The 24,512-nt window shown below is 33.6% G+C and overlaps 1 protein-coding gene across 2 annotated transcripts in view; it reads right to left on the bottom strand.

Moving 5' to 3' along the window:
• The window catches only part of poe (E3 ubiquitin-protein ligase-like protein poe), a 281,770-nt gene that overhangs the window by 216,542 nt on the left and 40,716 nt on the right, over window positions 1-24,512 (bottom strand). For both annotated transcript variants that reach the window (XM_085822285.1, XM_085822286.1), the window contains exons 8-12: window positions 23,728-23,787; window positions 18,147-18,337; window positions 6,990-7,251; window positions 5,981-6,101; window positions 712-902 (exon numbers count right to left, since the gene is read on the bottom strand). In XM_085822285.1, coding sequence (XP_085678411.1) covers window positions 712-902; window positions 5,981-6,101; window positions 6,990-7,251; window positions 18,147-18,337; window positions 23,728-23,787 — 825 coding nt within the window. The remainder of the gene's footprint in view (window positions 1-711; window positions 903-5,980; window positions 6,102-6,989; window positions 7,252-18,146; window positions 18,338-23,727; window positions 23,788-24,512) is intronic.

Below are 24,512 nucleotides of genomic sequence, written 5' to 3'. Positions count from 1 at the left end.
CTGCTGCAAAAGCAACTGATGTTATAATTGCACTAATGCTCAGGATTTGCAACTAAAATTAAGACTACAACAAGAACTTAATCATAATGTAAAGTTATATCCTCTAAAAGCAGACTGAGATAATCAACCAATGTTTGCACTGAAAAGGGAGTTGAATCTTGGCCTTAGAATTGCAAGCACAGTTTCAATCTTGCAATATAATCTTTAAATTCCCAGTCAAGCAACTAGGTTCTATACCCAAGGTCCTACATTCAGCAACACCAATAAATAACAGCTTCACAACAGGAATTGCACTTCTCATTCACAGCTGGTGACAGACGGTAGAACCTAGCTAGCATAGAAAGGTTTAGTTGATTATGACACAGCACACCAAGGCTATCTGCCTAAGGAGAAGGATATCTTCGTGGAGGTCTTTCTAAAGGGAAACTGGATCATATGCCCATTACACATGTGGAAAACCACTAAAACATTCATGCAGCCAGCCCGTTCAACAGGATTTGAACCCCAGACCAAACTACCAAAGTTCAGTGACTTTACTACTCGGCCACTGATGAGCTCTAGCCAGCATAGAGTGATTCCTCAGAAGTACATAATGCTTTCCGAGAACAAGATCAAATAACAATAAGACCTTATTAATCTTAACTTAGATAATCAATGATTTATTGTATAACATGAAAGAGTAATTATTTAAGGAGAGGGAATCCTTCTTACTCCATTAGGTTCTCCTTTATCTGGTATCAGAGAATTACTTTCCGAAGCAGTTTGCTGTGGCTGTTGAGATTTACCATTAGTTGCCTCTGATTCATTTGATACAGTTGCTGGTGGTGGAGCTGTGTTCGGTGGTTCTGGAGGAGCTAAGGTCTCTTCAAACCACTGGCCTAGTATAGGTTCACTGTCATCATCTAACAGAATAATTATGAAATAATAAATACCAAGACTAAATTTCTGTAATAGTACTATTTCTGAAATCAGAATATTCTTATCTCGAAACACATTACCACAATATTTAATAATTAAAAATTTTTAAGCTTTCATTTTGAATCTTAATTGCAACATTCTTTTATAACAAAATTATTCCATTACAGGCTATCACATTCCTGATCACAAATTACTACATTTCAAGCTTTGGAAAACCTCTGCTTTGTGGATTTATTGGGGGAATTAATTAGTCAAATAAATTTAAAATTTTCAAACACTTATTCATTTTATAATACTTTTAAGTAACATGCAGGTAATTAGCACAGGCCGTAGCTTTTCAGCTTGGAAAGTATTACATTTCTATTTTTCAGCTTGGAAAGTATTTCATAAGCTTTACTAGGACTTCATTATTTTCACAAGGTATATTACTACCTGTGGTATTGCACAAATTTACAGAATTATTTGTAAACCTGAAGAGATGTGTGTGTTTACTTTTTATCCAAATTTTTCAGATTTCAATCCAATCAATTCATCCTCTTATGAGTACGAGTATCTTTATAACAGTCCCATTTAGTTATTTTTTACAATATGCAAAATGTTTGATAAAGATGACTAAGGGGTTCATTTCCTTACATAGCTCTGCACATATTCTTTCAATTGCACAATTACTCAAAATAAGGTACAAATATTTTATGAAAAGATTTCAGCACAAGGAATTGGAGAAACCTTAATATAAAATCTTAGTGTTTCATACTGCCCCTGCATGGCAAAAATTCTTTTGATCAGTTAAATACAAAAAGTTCTATTATAAGATTTTACAAGCAAAATTCATGATAATATTTAAGTAACAACTTACAGATTTCTTTCAATGTTTATTAACAAATAAAATTCAACACTTTTAAACCATATTTAAAGAACAATTACAAAATGATCTGAATATAAAAGTACATAAGACTCTTCTAATTTACAAATACTTTTGAAAATTTATGCAATGTAGCAGTCTGCATTATCATACTAAAAGATGTGTATCAAAAAGGAACTCTAGTATTATTTTGGCAATTAATGGTTTATTAGTAGGAAAAAATAACATTTATCATCAATTCACATGAAACTTTTTATTTACATTAAAAAGCATAATAAATATTTTATCAATTAGATTTTTAATCTGCAAGATTCATATAAAAAGTTGTTTTCTATTTTTATACAACCCTTTACCCACAATGGTAAAGTACATATTTTGTAACTAGATGTGCATGTTCAGTATATACTTTGTAACTGAAAGTAACTGGAAGTGCCTAAATCAATATTTAAGGAAATATAGCTTGTTTCTATCTTTTTCAAATGTAACATTATGGGGGGGAAGACAGAACACATTAAATTGAAAATTTAAATTAAATTCAAACCTGGAGTTCATGTATTTTGATTCATGTATTTTAAAGAATTCATGTATTTTGAGGGTCATAAGCATGAAGTATTATTACTTCATGAAAAAGAGAAACCCTGTGTTATCTCACCAGAAATGCAGATTTTGCTTAAAAATTCAAGTAGTTAAAAATACCCTGAATATGCTCTGCAAGCATGCAACCATTAAGATACATAATAGGCCACTTTCATAAACTATAAAACAAAGGATTTAAAATGTCAACAAAGGATTTAAAATGTCCACAAAGGTATACTGTCCACTAAACAATACGTAATTAAATAGTACAATGAAAATTTTAAGAAAAAATATACTGACTTGATTTTTGATTTATGCGATGACGGCAAAGCCTTCGGGGCTATCTGCATAAGGTGAGGGATACCTTTATGAAGGACTTTCTAAGGGAAAGTTTTACACATGCGATAAACCACGAAAATGCAAATGCAGCCAGCCCGCTTGTGGGATTCGAACCTTGGACCGAACTATCAGCGTTCAGTAACTTTACCATTAGGACACTGATGAGCCAATTTATATAATGAAGAAAAGTTTTTATACATTTATGGGTAATATATCCTCATTTTTTTTTTTTTTTTTTTTTTTTTTTTTGGTTTCTTAATGTACTTATTACCATGATTGATATCAAAATAGGGAAAAAAAATATCCATAATATTTAAAAACCACCACTTCAATATTAATCATGTTCAGTACAATTTAATATTAATCACTGTTTATAATGGCACACTACAGAGCAGTACTTTAAATTTATTTGTACCATATAGACTTTTAATTATGCTTGAATTACTCAACTAATTTTTTGGAAGGTATTTCTTCATTAAAAAGAGTCCTTTTTCTCTTTTAACAAAGAAATGTATTGCAATTTCATGCACTTCAGAACATAAAAGAAAGTATTTGCAATGTAATGTAACAAGAAAACAAAGAAATGTATTTGCAATTTCATACACTTCAGAAATCTTTGGCAAGAATTAAAACGGAACTTTCTGATTATCTGCCACCAAATGTTAGAAGTACTATGCTTCTGTTTATCACTAGTGGTACACATGATTAAAGGAAATCCCACTGAAGCTAAAAAAATAGAACAGAAATGCAATCCCCATGTGTAAGTGTAGACTGAAACTTGTCATCTAATACTGTAATAACTATGTATCTTATTAGTTTCTTATATTAAAGTATTTTAAATTACTGTCTCTTAGATCAGATGTCAGCTAATTCTGGTTTAAGAAGCGAAATTTAGAGGCAAATGAAACTTACCTTATATCTTATAACCTCCATTCACTTTATTTCATTTTCAACAAGCCTGTCTGAACTGGTAGATTTGTATAGTTTGTTTACATTAATAGCATGCCAACAAGGTTTGTTTAATGATTTAACATGTGTTAACTTTATTAAATATTTTTTCTTTACACTTATGACACATAAAATTCAACCGAAAATCACAAAATATTAATCATATGAACTGAATTTCTGATACAATCTTGCACGCAGGAAATAAAAGTGTTTTATTCATTCCATATAGTGTTGCTTGCTTTCAAATTGTTGAGCTTGTTCATTAAAAATTCATTTAAGTTTTATCTTTCAAGGAGGTTTCTGTAACCTCTCAGAGATGAACCAAAGTCTATGAAATCAAAATATGAGGTACACATATCTGTCTGCAGTGACCATACACCATATTAAAGAAAAAAAAAAAAAAATTTCACAAGAGGATACTTTATTTTTTCATCATTTACCAATTTACATGGTTTTAATTTCAATATTTTACGAATAATCAACTTCCAAACATTGTAATTTATGTTAACTAATACTTTTGTACAAATTTCTATTAATAATTTTTAAGTATTAGTTATGTTTTATTTCTGTCATTATCCTTTAATTTTAGTGACTGGTATATAATAAGAATATATTTTATTTGATTTTTATATACGATATTTAAAATAAGTCTGTGTCTTATTGAGCAGAAGCCAGCTATTTTCTGATTAAGAAGTCATGTCTTTAGAATAAGAGGCGTGTGAAACTTAGCCTTTTATAACTGCCTTTCATTTTATTATGTCACTTCTATTTTCAACAAGCCAAACTGAACTGATAGATTTGGTATAGTTTGTTTACATGAGCTTTCAACATTAAATTACTTCTTATAAAGATGTAATATTTTGTATAGCTAATGTCAAAAATATACACCTGACTGTCATTGAAACAGTGGTACTTTTCTATTTTGCCGGCGCAGATGATAAAGTCGGCAATAATGGTACAACTGATGCCAAACGGAATATCCTCGCTGGTAACCTCATTTTGAAAACAAGGCACAGCCATTTCTTATCAGATTGACTGTTTCTTTCAATACTGGCATACAATTACATGGAATTTTTACCAGATAGTTTAATTTTATGCCCTAAGGCAATTTGCGGGTGATAATTACGTCAATTAGGATGCAATCACACTGCTCACCGGATGGCCAAAATATAGAAAAGGCAAAGTCAAGGTTAGGTTAGGTTATTTAATTACGGCAAAGTTTCGAGGACTATCTGCCTAAGGAGAGGGATGCCTTCGTGAAGGACTTTCTAAGGGAAACTGGCTCATATACACGTTACACATGGGGAAAACCCCAAAAATGCCCATGCAGCCAGCCCGTTCGTGGGATTCAAACCTCAGACCGAACTACCAGTGTTCAGCGACTTTACCACTCAGCCGCTGGTGGGTGCAAAGTCAAGGACTTGCGTCGAATGGAAAGAGATTGATAGTGCGCAATAGTGCTTTTACTCTGCATCAGATAAAAGAATGTCTGGAACAAAAAAAGGATGAGATGTAATGAATGAAAATAGAGAATGCACTAGCGAAGCATAGCACTTCAGGTTTCACATAATAGCATAGATTTCACATAATTTCTGAGTAAGCTATTTGTACGAATTGCAATAATTCTTGCATTTAAACTTGCATTCTAAATTAAGATTTAACTTGAAATTAATGTAGATAATTATTGAGAGAATTAGATTTTTGTAGCATAGTTTACGTAAGATGAGATCACTTGAGGTCACGTAATATGAACCAGCGAATCAGGCTGTTTAACCATGAAAGCACAGTAAAATCTTAATCTTTTTTTACAAATTTATTGTCTTTATTTATTGGCTTTTTTACAAAATTTGAAACGACATTAAAATGTTTATACCTTCAAAATAAAAAATTCTTAGAACTAACATTTGTTAAAATTTTTTATGTGTATACTGTGTGTTGTTGCCAATAAAGTCTGCTTGGTGAGATTTGCGCCGGCGAAACAGAAAAGTATTAAAACAGTTTGTATAAGAATAATTATGAAAAATTACACTGAAATTAGATTTTAAAATAAATTTTTAAGTATTAATATCATGAAAATGCGTCTGAAAATCATCACTCAATAGTATCTACTGGCAGTAAAAAAGGAAAATTGATCATGTTTAGTTTCTCCATAAAATTTCTTCTTTTTTCTTTCCCCCTAATATAAAATTATCCTTTTTTGCTTATAAACAAAATTCCTATGAGGTATAAAGACAGTCAAACATATATTTTACTGCAAGTTGTTGCTTTTTCATGGGGGTGTCGATAATAAAAAAATACTATTAAAACTAACTACATTAATACTGCTGAGAAGCTAACCTGTCTCCACACTGCTATCATCAGATGAGCTGAAATCATCTTCATAGTAAGTATTAGAATCTGATGTACTATAATTATCTCCATCTACAGGGTTTTTCTGAATCCTCTTCAACATGCAAGCCTGAAAAGAATATATATTATATATATATATATATATATATATTTTTTTTTAACTTTTCTGTTTTCAAAATTTCTTTATACAGAAGCGACAACATACATATAACATGAGTCATAATTATCTCTAGACTTTAGTATACCATTACCTTATACAAACAAATCAACAAATTTTCAAAATATATTCTCATATACTTAACATTACTAAACTTTCATAAATCCTATCTTTGTTAATGTACAACTTCATCTAATAACAGCATGTTCTTCAATATTCATCAGTGTGCCAATTAGCAAAAAAAGACGGCTTTAGTTCCATTGCAATATAAATACCAGATACCCATGATATCAGTATGATTATATAAATGCAGTTGAAATGAATTGCAAATATTGATTACATGACACAACATTTAGAAAATACTATAATGAAATCAATGCTTGAGAAATATGTGCAAATTATTGTTACTATATGCCAAGATTAAACCTTATGGCAAGAGACACATTCAAGGTCCATGCAAAATTATAAAAAACACTAAGTTATTTGAATAGAAGATGAATGTTGCACAACAATCTCTACATGAGGTTTAAAGTATCAAATATATATATAAATCACACATTTGCGACGCCCTTGTTTTTTAAATTTCATACAACTGAGACAACTGATAGCCAGACAACATTATCCACTACAGTATGCACATATGCAAGGTTACAAAAAAGAAAAAACAACAAAAACCTGTAAAATTAATTTAAAAAAAAATCAACTTTTCTCTTACATTTCCATTAATTATGCTAACTTTATCTTTTTTCAGTTCTAAAATACTGATACACTAACATCCCATAAACCATTATAACTCACCTTAAAACTACAGTTTTTAAAAATAATAACTGTGAAACTTACCTTTCGATAACTAACAGAAGCAAGACTAAAGAGTAAATTAGTTAGATTAACACTCGATGTCAATTTCTGCACACGCTCCCATGCAGTAAATCTCTCAGTGATAACAGGTATTACAAAATGTCCATGAGGTGCACTTAAAGAGCTACCAATACTTTCAACAACACTTGATCCAACTTCTACTTTCAAATCATCCAGAAGATTCACCATTAAGGACATTGCATGAGTAGCTAAAGCTACTGATAAAACTCCATATCCTTGTTGGCTAGAATTAAAAATAACATTATACCAGTAAGTTCATTAAATATGAAACATTTGAGGCTAAGTAATTATAATTGATGACTTAAAAAATAGGGAAATAAAAAAAGGAAATATAATGTGGAATCTAAAAAAAGAAATGTTTTTCTTTTTTCTTTTTTTAATCACATCCACAATTCTGATACAGTTGTTATGTTCTGCATCAAATAAATTATTCAGATTATCATTATCAACCAAAACCAAATGATTCAACACCAAGATATGCAATATACATCATTAGAAACATATTTTATAGCCAGCAAACATAGCAATCCTTCATGTTCTAAAAAAACAGGAAGTTATAATGAATCACTAAAGCAAAAATGCATTTAATATAGTTTCACTTAGTGCGCACTTCCTGCACTGATCCTAAAAATTAAATGTCATTACAATGAGCAATAATCATGCAATATTGCAGCTAATGTTCACAAAAATTATCATTTGGATGTATTATAAATCAAATATAGTTATACAGCATGAAGTCCGAGATCTGGACTTGTCCACACTTCGGCGATTCTGGATTTCGGATTTTTCCGGAATATTAGATCATCAGTTTAAATTTAGTAAGATGGCATGTAGAAATTATAAAATTAAAAATATGAAATCAAAATTTATGAAATAACGAAGCAATTATGATCTAAATGGTATCAAAATTTCCAAAAGAGAAAAACTTACTTTATTAAACATTTCTTTGAATGTAATCTGTTTTTGCTTTCTTTTTTTTTTTTTGGAGTGTGTGTTAATATTTTCTCTTCAATTCTATAGAAAGACGTAATCTCTTGTTCAGGTACAAAGCTCCACTGTTTAAGTCCTGTAGTTGCTGTGTCGAGAATTCTGACTTGTCAATAGAAATTTTTTCGTTTTCAGTAACCACTCTGTCACTTTCATCACTATCAGTAGCGGTATTTTCTGGATCTGGAACGATACTACAGATTTCACCCTCCATTAGTTGATTGATGATTGGAGCATTGTGATCGCAATGAAAAACTCTGTTATATCATCTTCATTTATTACCGCTTCTCCATATTACCATATTAGCTTACAAAATCCATTTATAGGAAAATTTCACCTGTGGTTTGCAATATCTGAAAGCCTTCAAATTCAGCTATCATCTTCATCCTGTTCACCATGAAATATGGCAGCTGGCCATAAATTATGACAAGCAATTTTTAAAGTATCTGGAGGCACATCCTCCCTTGATCTTGCATTGCTCCACACAGCAGATTTTATGGTAACATTTTAAAAAAATTCTTTAAGAGACTTGCCATTATTCAAGAAATTTAACATGGATTTTAAAAATGGGAGTTATGCCACGCGATATTTGCACTTCAGTGCATGCACTATTCCGATATCCATAGGCTGAATGATGGACATCCAGTTTGGAAGAAAGAATAACATGGATACATTATCTTTCATAGAACTTTAAGTGAAATATAAGCTGAACAGTTATCTACATTTAGCACAATTTGGGCGCCATCAGGTAAAGCAAATGAATTCAAATGTTGCCGAGCCTTGGGTATGAAATGATTTTCAAACCAATCATACATTAATGCTTGTGTCATCAGTGCCCTTTTATTTGCATGATATCTAATGGGAAAATCTTTACTTCTTTAAATGCTTGAGGACGCATATTTTCCCGATTATGAAAAGTTTACACTTGTGTGTTCCTGCAGCATTTGAACCTGCTAAAATTGTTAGTCTAGCTTTGGAATCTTAGATACCAGTTGGGGCCTTTTCTGTAGAGGTTGCCAAGGTATTCCACAGTACATATTGCCAGAAAAGACCAGTTTCATTAGCATTATAAATTTGTCCTGGAGATAACGCTTCATTATTAATGAGTTCAATGAATTCCTCTGCAAATAGTTCAGCAGCTTGAGTATTAGCTGAAGCTTTTTCAACTGAAATTTTTAATTGCATTATACCATCGCAATTATAAAATTTGGTTAACCAGTCTATCAAATATGTGAATTCTGTTCAAAAAGTTCATATATTCATGAAATATTTCGGCTGGAGACCAGTCAATTTGTCATTAGACCAGTCAATGGCATGTCCTCGTTGCATCTCGGTCTGACCATTCAATCATCACTTTGTCATGATCATCATTTTTGGCTTAGTGAATAATTTTTCTGTTATTCATTGCGAGTGGGGTGTTGGAATCCACAAAAAATTCTTAAAATTATTTTTTCTGTTATGACGTATACAGTTGATTTTCCAATGCCATAACTCCTAGCATAATTTTGAGACGGATATACCTATAGTTTTTTGCAGCAATTCCACTTTTTGTTTAATGGACATCGAAACATACTTTTGCTTTGTAGATCTTGATGCAGCTCAGAATTAGAAACTCTTTTTGACATAATCGAAAGTTCAAACTCTCGTTTTCATAAAAATGCTGCAATTAATAAAAATAATAAGCTGGATCAAATCAGAAGGTTAAGGAACAGAGTAGTCTGCTATATTAACTGAAATGCTTTGGAATCAGTAAAGTATAGTTTTTGCCTAGATTAAACAGCGTCAGCTATACATGACTAATTATGTAATGTAACATGGCAACGAAATGTTCTGTTAAATTTTGCCTTTCTTCTATCATGCACTGAGACAATTAAACCTGAATTGTATAAATTTAGTTATTTACTATATTTAAGTCTAATTCTTGCACATGCTTAAGGCTTATCCGAGTCCTATTCCTACATATACTTAAGCTAACTAAGGGATGGCACTAGATATTCTGCCGCCTGATGCAGTCTCTGCAAGTCCTAAATTCTGCTACCAAGCACCTTCCTAAATTCTAAATTTTTGATGTCCCTTAATTTTTAGTCCCAGTGCTTTCCCTACATTCTAAAAATTTTATCATCCTTGAATTTTTTTACTCTGTGCTCCTCCAAATTCCAAAAATTTTATCTTCTCTAAATTCTGCCGCCAGGTTCAGCCATACGAGTTCTTGTGCTGGTTCTGGGTTTATGGGAATAAAAAATCAGTTATTCTTTATTCAAGTAGCCCTAAATGTAATCTTTTAACCTATGAGTATCATTAACAAAACCTATTTTTAGCATATGGAAAGAAACTTTCGTTAAATTTTTCCTTGTCAACATTTAGCACATTTAATGTAAATCTGTAATCATCGCCACGCATAATGTTGACGTAAAAGGTTTCCATACTCTGTTATTCAATTACTAATACAAAAAAAAATATTGTTTATGGAGCACTCATTACTCAAGTTGTCATGTGTTGATAAACACACAGTGACAAAAGCCAAATATAAAAATAATGATTTGACAGGTTAGCGTCAGGGATATAAAATATTAGAAGCTGTAAAACCAATGATGTTCCTATGTAGGATGTTTCGATTTTAGATGTATGCCAAGCAGATACGCAGCTACAGAGCCAAATTATTGATCACACAAATTTATGCTAAAATGACCAATTCTTCAATAACAAGATTATTTTATTTAGTGCCGAAGTGAAATTAAGAATCAGGATTCTCCATGTTTTTTTACGGGGAAAAAAATCAAATGCACATGGGAAAAGCATTAAAAAAAAAATTTTTTTTTTTGTGGTGGTTTTAAGGTCTGGATTTTAGATTATTTCGGATACTGGACGTCCAGGTCTTGGACTTTGTACTGTACTAAGCTTTTAATAAGATTTTTAAATAATTAGATGTATTTTTGAAAAACAAAATAAACATTTAAATTATTAAGAAGTAAGTTAACCAAGTATAATATATATAACTCTAAGTAACTAAGTATTTCATGGCAATATTTCAGACACTGGCTATTTGCAAGGCTGCAAGAAAGATGAAGACAATTTATTTTGCACGATAACAACACTTGGCAAGTTTTAAATTAGGAAAAAGAACAACTTCGTTTTGGTGTAGATTTAACTAAAACTCATTCATTTCAAGGGTGAACTGGTACAGTTCCTGCTTTGTCAAAAACAAAAAAAAATTCTGAACGTTGTACTTTTGCTTAATTTTAAGTTTTACTTTGGCATACTTCTCTTCCCTTGTTCACTTACCCAGTTGTATAGATGATAAATGCATGGCAGAATAATGTAACACCATAGTTAAAAAATATCGGAAACACTTTTCTAAAGGTATTTCTAGCATTAATCTTTTAAGGATGAGTAACATTATAGAGGATTTAATAAAATTTGATAAGCTAGGTATCATCAATAGCTTATATTGTAACACTATATGGAAATATATCAGACTATTTTAACAAATGTTCTGTGTTTCTAAATGTTTGAAAACTTCAGAGTATTCACACAATACACGGTCAAAAACTGAGATATACAGGGTGATCTTTTTTAAAGTGACAGTGTTTGGAGTGCCCTGTAGCGCGATCTAATAGCCGAAATGGAACCAAACTTGGAATTTAGACTAATCAAGACATGGGAAAAAGAATTCCGTGAAAAATTTTAGTTCCAAAAATCGCCGCTAGGGCATTTTGTGGTGCTGCTGTAGCTTACAATAACGAGAATTAGCATGAAACATGGGTATCAAAGAAAAATGCAAATGTTGTGCGATGACAGTGCCACTAATAGGGGTTATAAAAACAAGTAGTAGACAGCTCCAACAAATAATCTCAACTGAAGTAAACAAGTGGACATGCCTCTCACGTTACTGGAACGTGCGGTTACTGGTGAGCTGTATTACATGAATCAATGTAATGCATCCACAGCTCTTCGGGAATTTCGAACCAGAAAAAAATTACGAAAGGGGCCTTTATCGCTGAATGGTCTTAAGAAAATGATTAAGAAGTTTGAGGAAATGGGACCATTCGCACTGGGAGAGGACGTACACCAGTATCAGAAGATGTAATAACCGATGTGGCAAATGTAATTGTCAAAGGATCGCAGGGAACCATTGCTGGTACTAGCAGCGTCTGGGGTGTAGCTCGACAATTGGACATGAATTATTCCACGGTTATAGAGAGTTTTGCGGCGCGTTATTGGATTTTACCCTATGGAGATTTCCTGTTATGTTTTTACCACCAATCCTCAAATTCCATATCACAGATTATGTTCTTACTGCATTAATATAATATTAACAAGACATAGTGCACAATAAAAATTAAGCTTTATTTAGGAACTTCGCGCACACTGCCCGACAGCCTGCCTGTTTCGCTCTGCTCGCTACTCGTAAGAAACTTCTCCTCTAGGGTTGCCACACTTATCGGAGGGCGCAAGGCGCGCTCCTTATCGCCATCACCACAGAGTTTCCCCCCAGTTCCTTTAATGACTATTCAAAGGAACGACATAGGTTATGAAATTATCTTAGAGGATCCGTACTGTCGGGTATTTTTTACATGATTACAAAATTAGAATATAAAATTAGAAAAGATCAAAATGCAATTCAATATATAACAAGGTATTGACACATATAATAAACATGAAATAACAAGAAATATGTTAAGATATGAATTTTAAAAAAAATGTTTTAAATTGTTATGTAAGAAGCAAGTTTCTTAGGGAAGTGAACATGTCTTCCCGATCTGGTGACAGTTTGTGTCTTAGAGAGTTCGTTTGCAGATTTATTCTGCTGAACTGTCTTTAAGTCTTTATTTGTTTTCAGTTCAGGCAAATTAGAGTCCGAAAGCAAATAGGCTGGTTTCACACGGTCTATAGACACAGTAGATTTCAGACCGTTAACATCAATTGTGAAAGTTTTGTCCGTTCTAGAAAGGACTTTATGCGGACCTGTATATGGTTGGCACAGAGGTGGCTTTACTCGATCGACACGTAAGTATACATGCGTACACGACTTTAAGGTAGCACTTACGTAACATTTTTCTTGGCAATGTGCAGATGTTGCTATTGGATTCAATTGTTGCATTCTATGCCTAAGATTCGTGATAAATTGTGTGTCATACGGAGATATCTTAGATGATGTTATCATATCACTAGGCAGCTTGAGAGTTGTGCCGTACACCAGTTCAGCACAAGATGACTGTAGATCTTCCTTTACGGCTGTCCGAATACCAAGCATAACAACTGGTAGTGTTTCAGTCCAGTTATTGGTCTCGTGAGCCTTGAGAGAAGATTTTAAATGTCGATGAAATCGTTCAACAATGCCGTTGGACATTGGATGATAGGCTGTTGTTGTGATTCTGTTCGTACCTAAAATGCGCGTAAATTCTGCAAAAAGTGCGGATCTCATTTGAGAACCTTGGTCTGTTGTTATGATCGATGGGCAACCAAAACGAGATATCCAACAGTTGAAGATGGCTCTGCAAATGGTTTTCGTTTTCATATCCGGGATGGGAATGGCTTCAGGCCATCTGGAGAATCTATCTATTAGAGTCAAAAGGTACACGTTGCCTTCTGATGGAGGTAACGGTCCGACGATATCCATATGGATTTCTGAAAAACGTGCATCAGGAAGAGAGAATGTGCCCAGTGGTGCTTTAGTATGCCTAGTAATTTTCGATTTTTGGCAAGATTCACAGGATTTCACCCAATTTTTGATATGACGTTTCATATCGGGCCATACATAACGAGAACAAATAAGCTTCGTAGTAGCTGCAATTCCTGGATGTGACAGATTATGCAGATGATTAAAGATGAGTCTGCGAAAGGAATTCGGAACAAATGGACGAGGAATGTCTGTTGATATGTCACAAAGAATATTACCATCAGAATATTGGCACGGTTTAAATTCCAGTTTCAAAGATGATGTGTTGTTTTTGAGAAGGTCTTGTACCTCCGGATCATGCCGTTGAGCTTCCGAAAATTTTTTAAAATCCAAAAATGGAGATTTTGTTATGGAATCAATTTCGATTCTTGAAAGAGCGTCAGCAACGACGTTTTTTGAACCTTGCACATGCCTAATATCAGTAGAGTACTGAGAAATAAAATCTAAATGGCGCAATTGTCGAGGTGAACATTTATGAGGGTTCTGTTTAAAAGTGTATATTAACGGTTTTTGATCCGTATAAATTATAAAATTTCTGCCCTCTAACATGTGTCGGAATTTCTTAATTGCAGAATAAATAGAAAATAATTCCCTATCGTACGCGGACCATTTCTGTTGACTTTTATTGAGTTTCATAGAGAAAAATGCTATAGGTTCCCATGTTTGTTGAGACAACTGCATAAGTGTGCCGCCGATTGCGACATCTGAGGCATCTACCCAGATGCTTAGCTGGGCTCCGGGAATAGGGTGTCTCAAAAGGGTAGCCTGAGCATGGCATTTTTGGCAGCAATAAAGGCTTGTTCAGCATTCTCGTTCCAATTTAATTGTGGGGATGAATCCTGAACACGAGAACGAGATTTCTTTTTATTAATATAGCCTTCTAACAATTTTATTAAAGGAGAAAGAATATGTGCTGCTTTAGGTATGAAACATCTATAAAAGTTAAACATGCCTAAAAATCGGCGAAGCTGAGTGAGAGTGGTAGGTTGAGGAAAATCTAAAATACATTTGACTTTGTCAGGAAGAGGTTCAATTCCGTTTTCACTAAGGTGAAAACCTAAGAAATCAATAGATGTTTGACCAAAGGTGCATTTTGAAACATTTATGCAAAGTCCATATTCCTGAAGTTTGGAAAATAAAGCTTTCAAATGCCTGCAATGTTCCTCAGAATCTTTAGAGGCTATGAGCAAGTCATCGACAAAAGCGTAAACGCCTTCTAAATCCCGCGTGACTTCATCTATAAAACGTTGAAAAGTCGCGGATGCATTGCATAAGCCGAATTGCATACGGATACTTTCGAATAAACCGAATGGTGTGCATATGGCGATTTTGTGGATGTCGGCTGGGTTAATTGGTATTTGATGGTATGCCTTAATCAGGTCGACATGACTAAAAATTTTAGTACCGTGCAATGCAGCAGTAAAATCGGCTAAGCATGGAATAGGGTATTTGTCTTTTATCGTTTGAGCGTTCAATGCTCGATAATCTCCTACAGGTCTCCATTCCAGACTTCCCTTTTTTGGAACCATGTGAAGTGGGGATGCATAATTGCTGCTCGAAGGTCTCAAATGCCCCAATTGCATCATAGTTTGAAATTCTTGTTTTGCTATTTTTAAGCGATCTGGAGCTAACCAACGAGGTTTTGCAACCACAGGTGGACCTTTAGTTATGATATAATGAACGGTGTTGTGTTTAACAGGTTGGTTAGGATCTGGTAATCTAGTAACTGAAGGAAATTCTTTTAAAATTTTGTGATATGGTGTATCACTAAATACAGTTTTTACTGAATAAATGCTTGCATTTTTCACGCAACCGACGGTTTTAAAATGTGTTTTTAAATCTTTGAGACATTTGTTTCTGAGATCAGGCACCAATTCAAAGAAATGGAGAAAATCTGCTCCAAGAATGGGTGTACTAACATTTGCTATAAGAAAAGTCCATGTAAACTGTCGTCTTAATTTGAAATCCAAAGAAAGTGTTTTTTGACCATAAACATGAATAGTAGAAGAATTAGCAGCGAAAAGTGTTTGTTGGGACGAATTCCGTTTTTGAGAATTATTTGCTGGAAGTAAGGACACGTCAGAGCCGGTATCGACCAAGAATGAAAGGTTTGTTCTACGGTCACGAACGAACAGGCGACGTGAAACTTGAGGCAAAGAATAAGTCGCCTCTATTCTTTGCTGATTTCGTTTCCCTGCCATGAACAAGGTTTTGTACATTTGTCATCTCTACACTTTTTCCCAAAACGTCTATGATACCAGCAAACAGAATAATCTCTCCTTTTGGAATTGCTTCTTTCCTTATTGCGATCTCCGCGATTTGGCGAGCGACCACGAGAAAGAGAAATGCGATCAATACGTTTGTTTAAATTTTCTATTTGTTTAAATAATTTATCCTCAAGAGACTGATCGACTGTGCGAGAAACGGCACAAGTCCCTGGGGTTGGATTTACTTCTAAAATTCTGTCGGCAATTTCTGCAGCTTTATCTACAGTTAAATTGGAAACCGCTGCCAAAATAGACTGAACAGTCGAAGGCAAACGTTGAAGGAATAATTCTAACATTAAGTTATCAGGGACATTTAAAGATTCTGCTCGACGTTTCATATTTCTAAGCAAATCGGAAGGTTTTCGAGAGCCTAATTCCTCTCCAGATAATAATTGGCGAATTTCTTGCTGAGAAGATTCTCCTGCACGATTTATTAACTCAGTTTTAAGCTTTGTATATGGATCAATAGGATCTGGTTTCATAAGTAAATCCCGTACTAGTGATGCGATATCTGGAGGAAGATGAGAAACTACATAATTATATTTAGTAATGGATTCTGTGATAGGTTTAGGGGTGGCAAGAGCAAAGGTACTTTCACACATAATAAACCATAAAGATGGGTCTGATCGGTTATAAACCGGAATTTGGACGGCATGAACATCAGACATTGTGCAAGGTTTTTAAGCCAAAATAAAAGCAAAAATTTAACTAAAGAAAATGAAATTAAATGATAAGTAGAAAACAGAATTATAAAATGATCTATAATTACTACTCATCTGTGATCCGGAGGACGAAAACCGATGTAATCCATTACTTCTGGTTTGGAGGTCTTGAGTGATGGCTTGTAGTCAAAACCGAAAGTGCTTGAGAACTGTTTATACGATTTAACACAGTCCGGGTTACCATTATGGAGATTTCCTGTTATGTTTTTACCACCAATCCTCAAATTCCATATCACAGATTATGTTCTTACTGCATTAATATAATATTAACAAGACATAGTGCACAATAAAAATTAAGCTTTATTTAGGAACTTCGCGCACACTGCCCGACAGCCTGCCTGTTTCGCTCTGCTTGCTACTCGTAAGAAACTTCTCCTCTAGGGTTGCCACACTTATCGGAGGGCGCAAGGCGCGCTCCTTATCGCCATCACCACAACCCCTACAAAATCAGCCGCTTGCACAAACTGAAACCAAGTGGTTATGATAAGCGAGTGACATTCGCTCTATCGTTTCTTGCCAGGGTAGAAATGATGATGCTTTCCCATGGCACATTCCCATGGCTTATGATGCTTTCTCATGGCACATTCTGTGGGGAGATGAGTGCCATTTTTTATCGCAATGGGTCAGTAAACACACAAAATAGCCGAATTTGGGCTTCTGAGCAGCCCCCCACCGTGTACGAAATCCCATTAAATTCCCTAAAAGTCACTGTTTGGTGTGGTTTCACAGATGAATTCGTAATTGGGCCATTCTTTGTGGAGAAGATCACTCCGAAAGGACCCCAAATGTGCACCATAAATGCAGAAAGGTATCACGAAATGCTTCAAACGTTTGTTATACTACAACTTCAGCAAAGAAACCGTCTCCAACAGACAATCTTTATGCAGCATGGTGCTCCGCCACACATTAGTAATAAGGTAAAGCAGCTGTTGCGCCAAAACTTCACTGACGATAGAGTTATATGTCGCAGTTTCCCAGCTGCATGGCCGCCTCGTTCCCCTGACCTCACGCCATGCGATTTTTGGACCTGGGGTTATTTGAAATCTCAAGTTCATGTTGGTGGAGTATCAAATTTGTCTATTCTAAAGGACAACATAACAAAGACAGTGCGGAATATTTCTCATGATATGTTACATACGGCTGTGGAGAACGTTATGCACAGTGTTATTTCTGAGAACGGTGCTCACATTGAATGCAGTCTAATTCCTCATCGGGGAAGTTAATGTAGTAAATAAACATTAATAATTTAACTGTTTGATTGTATGTCTTGATGTCCCATGTCTTGATTAGTGTAAATACCAAGTTTAGTACCATTTCGTCTATTAAATCGCACTACAGGGCGCTCCAGACACTGTCACTTTAAAAAACATCACCCTGTACTTAAATTTGAAATGATTATTTGTTAAAATTTCAGAAAATTAACTCATATAACAGAATAAAACATTTTCTTAAAAATACTAACATTTTTAATATTATCGGCTTAGTTGCAGTAGATGAATCTTTCATTTTAGAAGGAGTTTGATCTGGTGTTACTTTTCCTCTTGATGATTGATCTTTACTTCTGTCACCCAGCTGAGAAGGGTTCAAATTTAGAATGTACTGCAAACCCCCTAATATTATCCAAGAAGCAATCATATGAAGATTTTGAAGAATCTGCAAATTAAAACACAATTTACTTATATAAATTTTAAAGCAAAGATTTTTCTTTTTTGTTCATATACTCAACTTTACAATGCATTTAAACAGTTTGCTCCAAAACTTGTTTTTTATATAATAAACACGATGTTTCATGAACCAAATACTAAATACTACAGTATTTTATGAACTTGAGAAAAGCACTGTCGCTTGAAACTTTTATTTAGTATTTTCGTAATTTATGTATAGTTTTGTGGTTGTTTGTATCTGGCTTTTATGTATTTTATCGTGTATTTTGTGTCATAATTGTATGTTTATTTATAGTTAATATATTAAATCTCAAATTTGTTATGCTTGAAATTATTTAAAGTTTATAAGTTTGTGTGTTGTCGCTAAAGAATTTTCGGAAACACTACACTTCTGAGTCAGACACGAAGACAACACTTTGCCCACTCCCCACTAGAAAGAATGTAAGTTAATTAATACTTTTTCTGGCCTTTATATCTTCATGTACATTCACTTCACTTCACTTTTCTTATTATATGTTTTTTATTTTTATTATATTTTTGATTCAATTTTACAAAGTTTGCATTATTTATCTTATATTTTCTAATTTTCTAACATTTATTTCAACTACTTTGAATTCTATTTCATAATGACAATTTCCAATGTTTAATTTTTACAAATAATATTGAACTCAAATGCATAAACACGAGTTTGTCGGGGGACGGTTACTTGAGCAACTATCGAAATTTTACTAGAGAAATTGCTTTTCACTCAAAATTGAATTGGCTAAAATGCTTAATAGGAATAAGTTCTTTGAATATCAGCATTGGTTCATAATCCCTTCTATTCACGGAAATATTTGGCCTGACTTGAATTGCCGGTTTGGTTTAGCCTTATTGCTCGAATAAAGACAAAACACCTTCGTATTTATTTATTAATTATTGTTTATTGAACGGGAGTTGGTTTGTTCCCCTTGAAAAGTCAACTAATTTACGATCAATGACAATGATTACCTGCATTTAATTTATTCCTTTTACAATTGAAATTTTGTTATTCATGATTTAATTCCAGTCCCCATTAAAACATTTTTAACAATTAACTTTCAAGTTACTTCAAAACATCTTTCAAAATATATCTTACTAGTATGGATTAACTCTTTTAAGATAATCCTACTATAATTAAACGTAGAAGATAATATAATCAATTCATCAATATTCTTTAGTAAATAAATTATTATTAACTTACTTAGCAGCAATTGTGCAAGTAGTAGTAACTTGTTTTCGCACTATACGAATTTAAGATCATACAACATTATATGTATACATACATTCTTAGACAAAAAAAAAAAAAAAAAAAAAAAACCCTATGCACCACAGCGCACTGAGAGGAGTTGGACACAAATTGATATGCATACAGGTTTCGAAGGAAAATGCAAAATTTTGCATTTTGGCTGCCAATGAATGAACAGTTGTCACTACAGTGTATCTGATCTGCGCAACTGGCAGGATATTTAAGAGGAGAAATTATGATTCCAGATCACAAATTCTTCACAAATTTCATTCCATGTACTCTGGTAGACAGTAAATATGCCTCGCATGCAGATGCGCAAATGATATGCGCAGATGTCAGAATTTGAGAGAGGTTGTGTAATTGGACTCAAAGAAGGCCCTTGGTCTTATTGGCGAATAGCTCGACATTTGAGCAGGAGTGATGCCACTATTAGACGATGTTGGCAGGAATGGGTGAACCATGACCGCAAACAGCATCAAGAAGGAAGCGGTAGGCCTAGAGAAACGACAGAATGTGAAGAACGAGCAATCGTCAGAGCAGCACTCACAGCCCCAGATGCATCATTATCATCGATTGTATGTGCAACTAATGCTTCAGTGACCGCAAGGACCATTCATAGATGGCTCATAGAATAAGCCCCTTGCGTCGACTACCATTGACCTCTGTACAAGGTCAAGCCCATTTGCAGTGATGTCGGGCTCATTCGCACTGGAATGTCCCTGACCGGAGTAGAATAGTCTTCAGTGATCAGTCCCCCTTTGAACTGAGCCCCGATGACCAGCAAAGGCGAATCTGGAGACGCCCCGGGCAGCGGTGTGATACCAACCTGGCTGTCTTCCGACGGACACGCCAACAACCTGGAGTAATGGTCTAGGGTGGCATTTCATTTCATATTAGGACCCCTTTGGTTGTCATCTGTTGCAAAATTACAGCACAGTGGTACATCGACGAAGTTCTACGCCCCGTTGTGTTGCAGTACATGTCACATCACCCTGGGCTTACATTTCAGCAAGATAATGCCTGCCCCCACACTGCACATGTTTCTACTGCTTGCCTTAGTGATTGCTGAACATTTCATTGGCCAGCAAGGTCACAGGATATCTCTCCTATTGAATATGTTTGGAGCATTATGGGCAGGGCCCTTCCAACCAGCTTGGGCTGTTGACGATCTAACGCGCCAGTTGGACAGAATTTGGCCCGATATCCATCAGGAGGACATCAGCAACCTCTATCAATCGATGCTAAGTCGAATGAATAACCGCTTGCATAAGGGCCAGAGGTGGACAAACGTGTTACTGACTTTTTCTCTTTGTGAAGCTCTATCGCTTCAATAAATCATACACTTTTTCTCAAACTGTAAGCATTTGTTTTTCTGTACATGTATCACTTCTACCAATTTTTGTCCGATTCGGATAACTCCTTCAGAGTGCGTCGTTTTTTTTTTTTTTTTTTTTTTTTTAAAGAGTGTATATTAATTTGTAGAGTTCTTAATTCCGAGTTGACTGCCATTAGAGTTATATGGATAACTTGATTAGAACCAGAGATACAGATAGAAACTTCTTAACATTTACTAACATTTCGAGATCTCGGACCAACTTGACAGCACTCTCCAATTTTCCAGAAAATATATTTTCTAAGGCCTTAAGCAATTCCGATAGATGTTTCTAGAAGTGACTTGACATCATTCTCTAATTTTCCAGAAAATTTATTTTTAAAGGACTTAACCAATTCTGATAGAAGTGACTTATTTTCCCATCTATCTATAGATGAATATATAGGGCTTTGCTGAAGCGTCAGTCAGTTCAATTTAAAGCATTTGCAGACTGTTCCACTACTGAGTTTAATGCTCAGTACAAGTTTCATACTTTGCTTGATAAGCGATTCTGTGATGTGATATATCTCGAATGATAAGGAGAATTTCAATTTAGCTCTGCACTAACAAAATTTTTGAAAAAAAAAAAAAAAAAAAAAAAAAACTTTCACAATTTAAATTACAGTATCTACACAAAAACAAGCAGTTCGGCCAGCGGCAAAAAGACAGATTTTTCGGTGCACAAAACCGAAAGTTAACTTTTGGTCTCGCTCGGCAAAAAGACATTGAAGGCATAGAAACTGATTTAATTTGTTGTGCACGCTATGCTGAGTTTATATATGGGAAAATTTAATAACTGAATTGATTAAACATAATTTAATTCGCAATGACAAAAGAAGACGTTACTTTGCTGTTGCGCTGCTTAGTTGCTCTAGATCAGCAACAAATCCGCTATTCTGCTGTTTTAAATGTAAACAAATATGGCTGCTATGGTAAAAAAATTAGGCTTAGCCTCACGTAAACAACTTTGAAATTGCTAATAATTCTACAACTATAATAAGCAGGTTAACTAAAGGATAAAAACCTTAACTGGTAGATAAGAACAACATAATTCAATGAATTTTAAAGCAAAAAATGCATATAAGAGTAAAGAAACTGAGCTCACTGAGTAGAGTAACAGAGTGGATATATTACACTTTTGGTGTGGCCAATTGCAACCAAAAAAGGAAGTGCACATCTACATGTTGTAGCAGTCCTATATACAGAATTTCAACATTCTGAGACCATTCATTTTTAAAATTTATGCGAGATACATACATATATATACGTAACGTGCATACGCACAGATGCCATGGAAAAATCTCTTCTGAATCCATTTTAAGTCAGTTTTATAATTCATTTGGGGGGAAAAAGTCTTTTATTCTGTCCTTATGTACAGATGTCATGCCAAAACTTTGTTAAATTGTATTCGATAGAGACCAAAATGAATATTTTTGTGGAAATAGGGTACCCAGAATTTTTCGTGATTAAAATACTTCCTTTACTTCATACAAGGAAGGAAAAAGAAGCAATATATATCCTCAAAATCTAAATACGAATTTAAACAATTATTCAAAATATCAAATGGAGTGAAACATTTATTCAGAAGATATTTAATCAAAAGAAACATTCAAACGACTAAGTAACAAAAACTGTAAATTTTATTTTAATTTATGTAGAGAATTTTTGATAGATTAGAAGCTATAAATTTTAAAGCCTGATTTCTCAGTGTAGTGATAAAGTATGCTTAGAATATTTACTTTTAATTAAAACATACTTAAAATCAATAACATTTATAATTAGCAATCACACATACCTACAGATACAATTAATAAATTTTACAAATTTTATTTTATGCATACAATAAAAAAAAAATCTGAAAAGTTTCAAATTTTAAATTACGTCCAGAGCAGCATTTTTTTAATGTTTTATGTGCTACCTTTATTTATTAAATATCATGTACTCAAAGCATAAAATTCAGTTCAACAATAATATAGCAAAATAATTTTTTAATGAGCATATCTAATTTAGAATTTTGGATATAGAGTCTCCCGCACTGGAGATAAAAATGTTTCTTTTTTACGGTGTCGCCATTTAGAATTTCCGATACAAGAGTCTAATGCACTGGAGATAAAAACGTTTCTTTTTTACAGTGTTGCCATTGCTCGCTTTACAATCGTTTAGTTTTTTTAATCAAAAAATTGTTGAAGTGTTACAAAATATGAAATCGATAATAAAACAAATTTTAAATTCAAATTAGGGCATCCACATGCCCATATTCTATGGAAGATTATGTTATTCAAATTTTGATGGCTCTAGGTACTCCTGTTTTATCACAATGCGAGTAACATACATACATTCATGCAGATTGTTCATCATTTAATTTCTTCAAATATAATACAAGGCGATAATATTTGGTGGCAACAATTTGAAAAGTGATTTGCCATTTATAGTTTCCAATGCAAAATGCCAAAACGAAATTAATAGTCTTTCAGGGCAAATTGCTTCTATGGACTAATAATGCAGTACATTCTGAATTATATTAATCAACTGCACACAAACCCACATTTTAGCTACCAACGACAAAACTAAACAAATGATATAAAAATTGAAGATTTCATTAGAAGATGTGTAACAAATTTATTTAAATTATTATTTAGTAAACATAATCAAGTTTTCCACTAAAGCTAAACAACTGAATCACATAAAATCAATTTTTTATAAGATAAAGGATATTAATAATTATTAACAATTTACTTACATGACCACCAGCTCGAGTTGAATTACTAATTACTATGGCAGCATTATTATAAATTTCAAGCTAAAAAAGAATGCAACATATATTTAAACTTTGCTTGATCTACAGGATAAAGCACACAAATTAAGAGAATTCACTGCAAGATTTTTTACACTTCACCTCCCCCTGAAACAATGAAGCTTTTTAAAGCAAAAAAAAAAAGTGAGATACAGTAAACCCTTGATAAGCATGGAATCGTTGAACACGATTTTGCACATATGTGTTATCCTGATTGTTACTGTTTAAGCTATTCAATGCTTAACAGTTCTATGCAGATTTTTTTGCAGTATGCTGAATGCTGAACAGTATCGACAAGGTTGCTACAGCCACAGAAATCATACACAGTGCAAAAGCAACTAGCAGTGAAGGATTTTTTGTTATCAAAGAAGAAAAGATATAAGAATTAATCGAGTATTAAGATTGAGAAATGACAAATGAAGATCTGAATGACCCCATAATACCAGCCAAATATGAAAGCAGCAACAGTGAAGGCGGAGAAAACGCACTTTTAACTTATAAGCAGTTAAGCAACTTGTCACAAAAGTCACAGGAACTGACTGATTTTGTAATGATGATTGACCCAAATACAGAAAGAAGAGAATATTTAATAAAAGGCATTAACTGTGCATTCCTTAATGCAAAACTTTAAATAACTGAGTCAATTATTATCCCAAGTAGAAAAGTTTCAATTTTATGATACATTAAAAAATATTGTATCATATACCTACTTTAAAGTACTAATAAAAATC

Source organism: Stegodyphus dumicola, chromosome 8, assembly GCF_044657685.1.
Source record: "Stegodyphus dumicola isolate Sdum_Otavi_A_Nest chromosome 8, ASM4465768v1".
Taxonomy (NCBI): domain Eukaryota; kingdom Metazoa; phylum Arthropoda; class Arachnida; order Araneae; family Eresidae; genus Stegodyphus; species Stegodyphus dumicola.
Note: the sequence above shows the minus strand (reverse complement) of the source record. Positions and strands in the feature narration are given on the sequence as shown.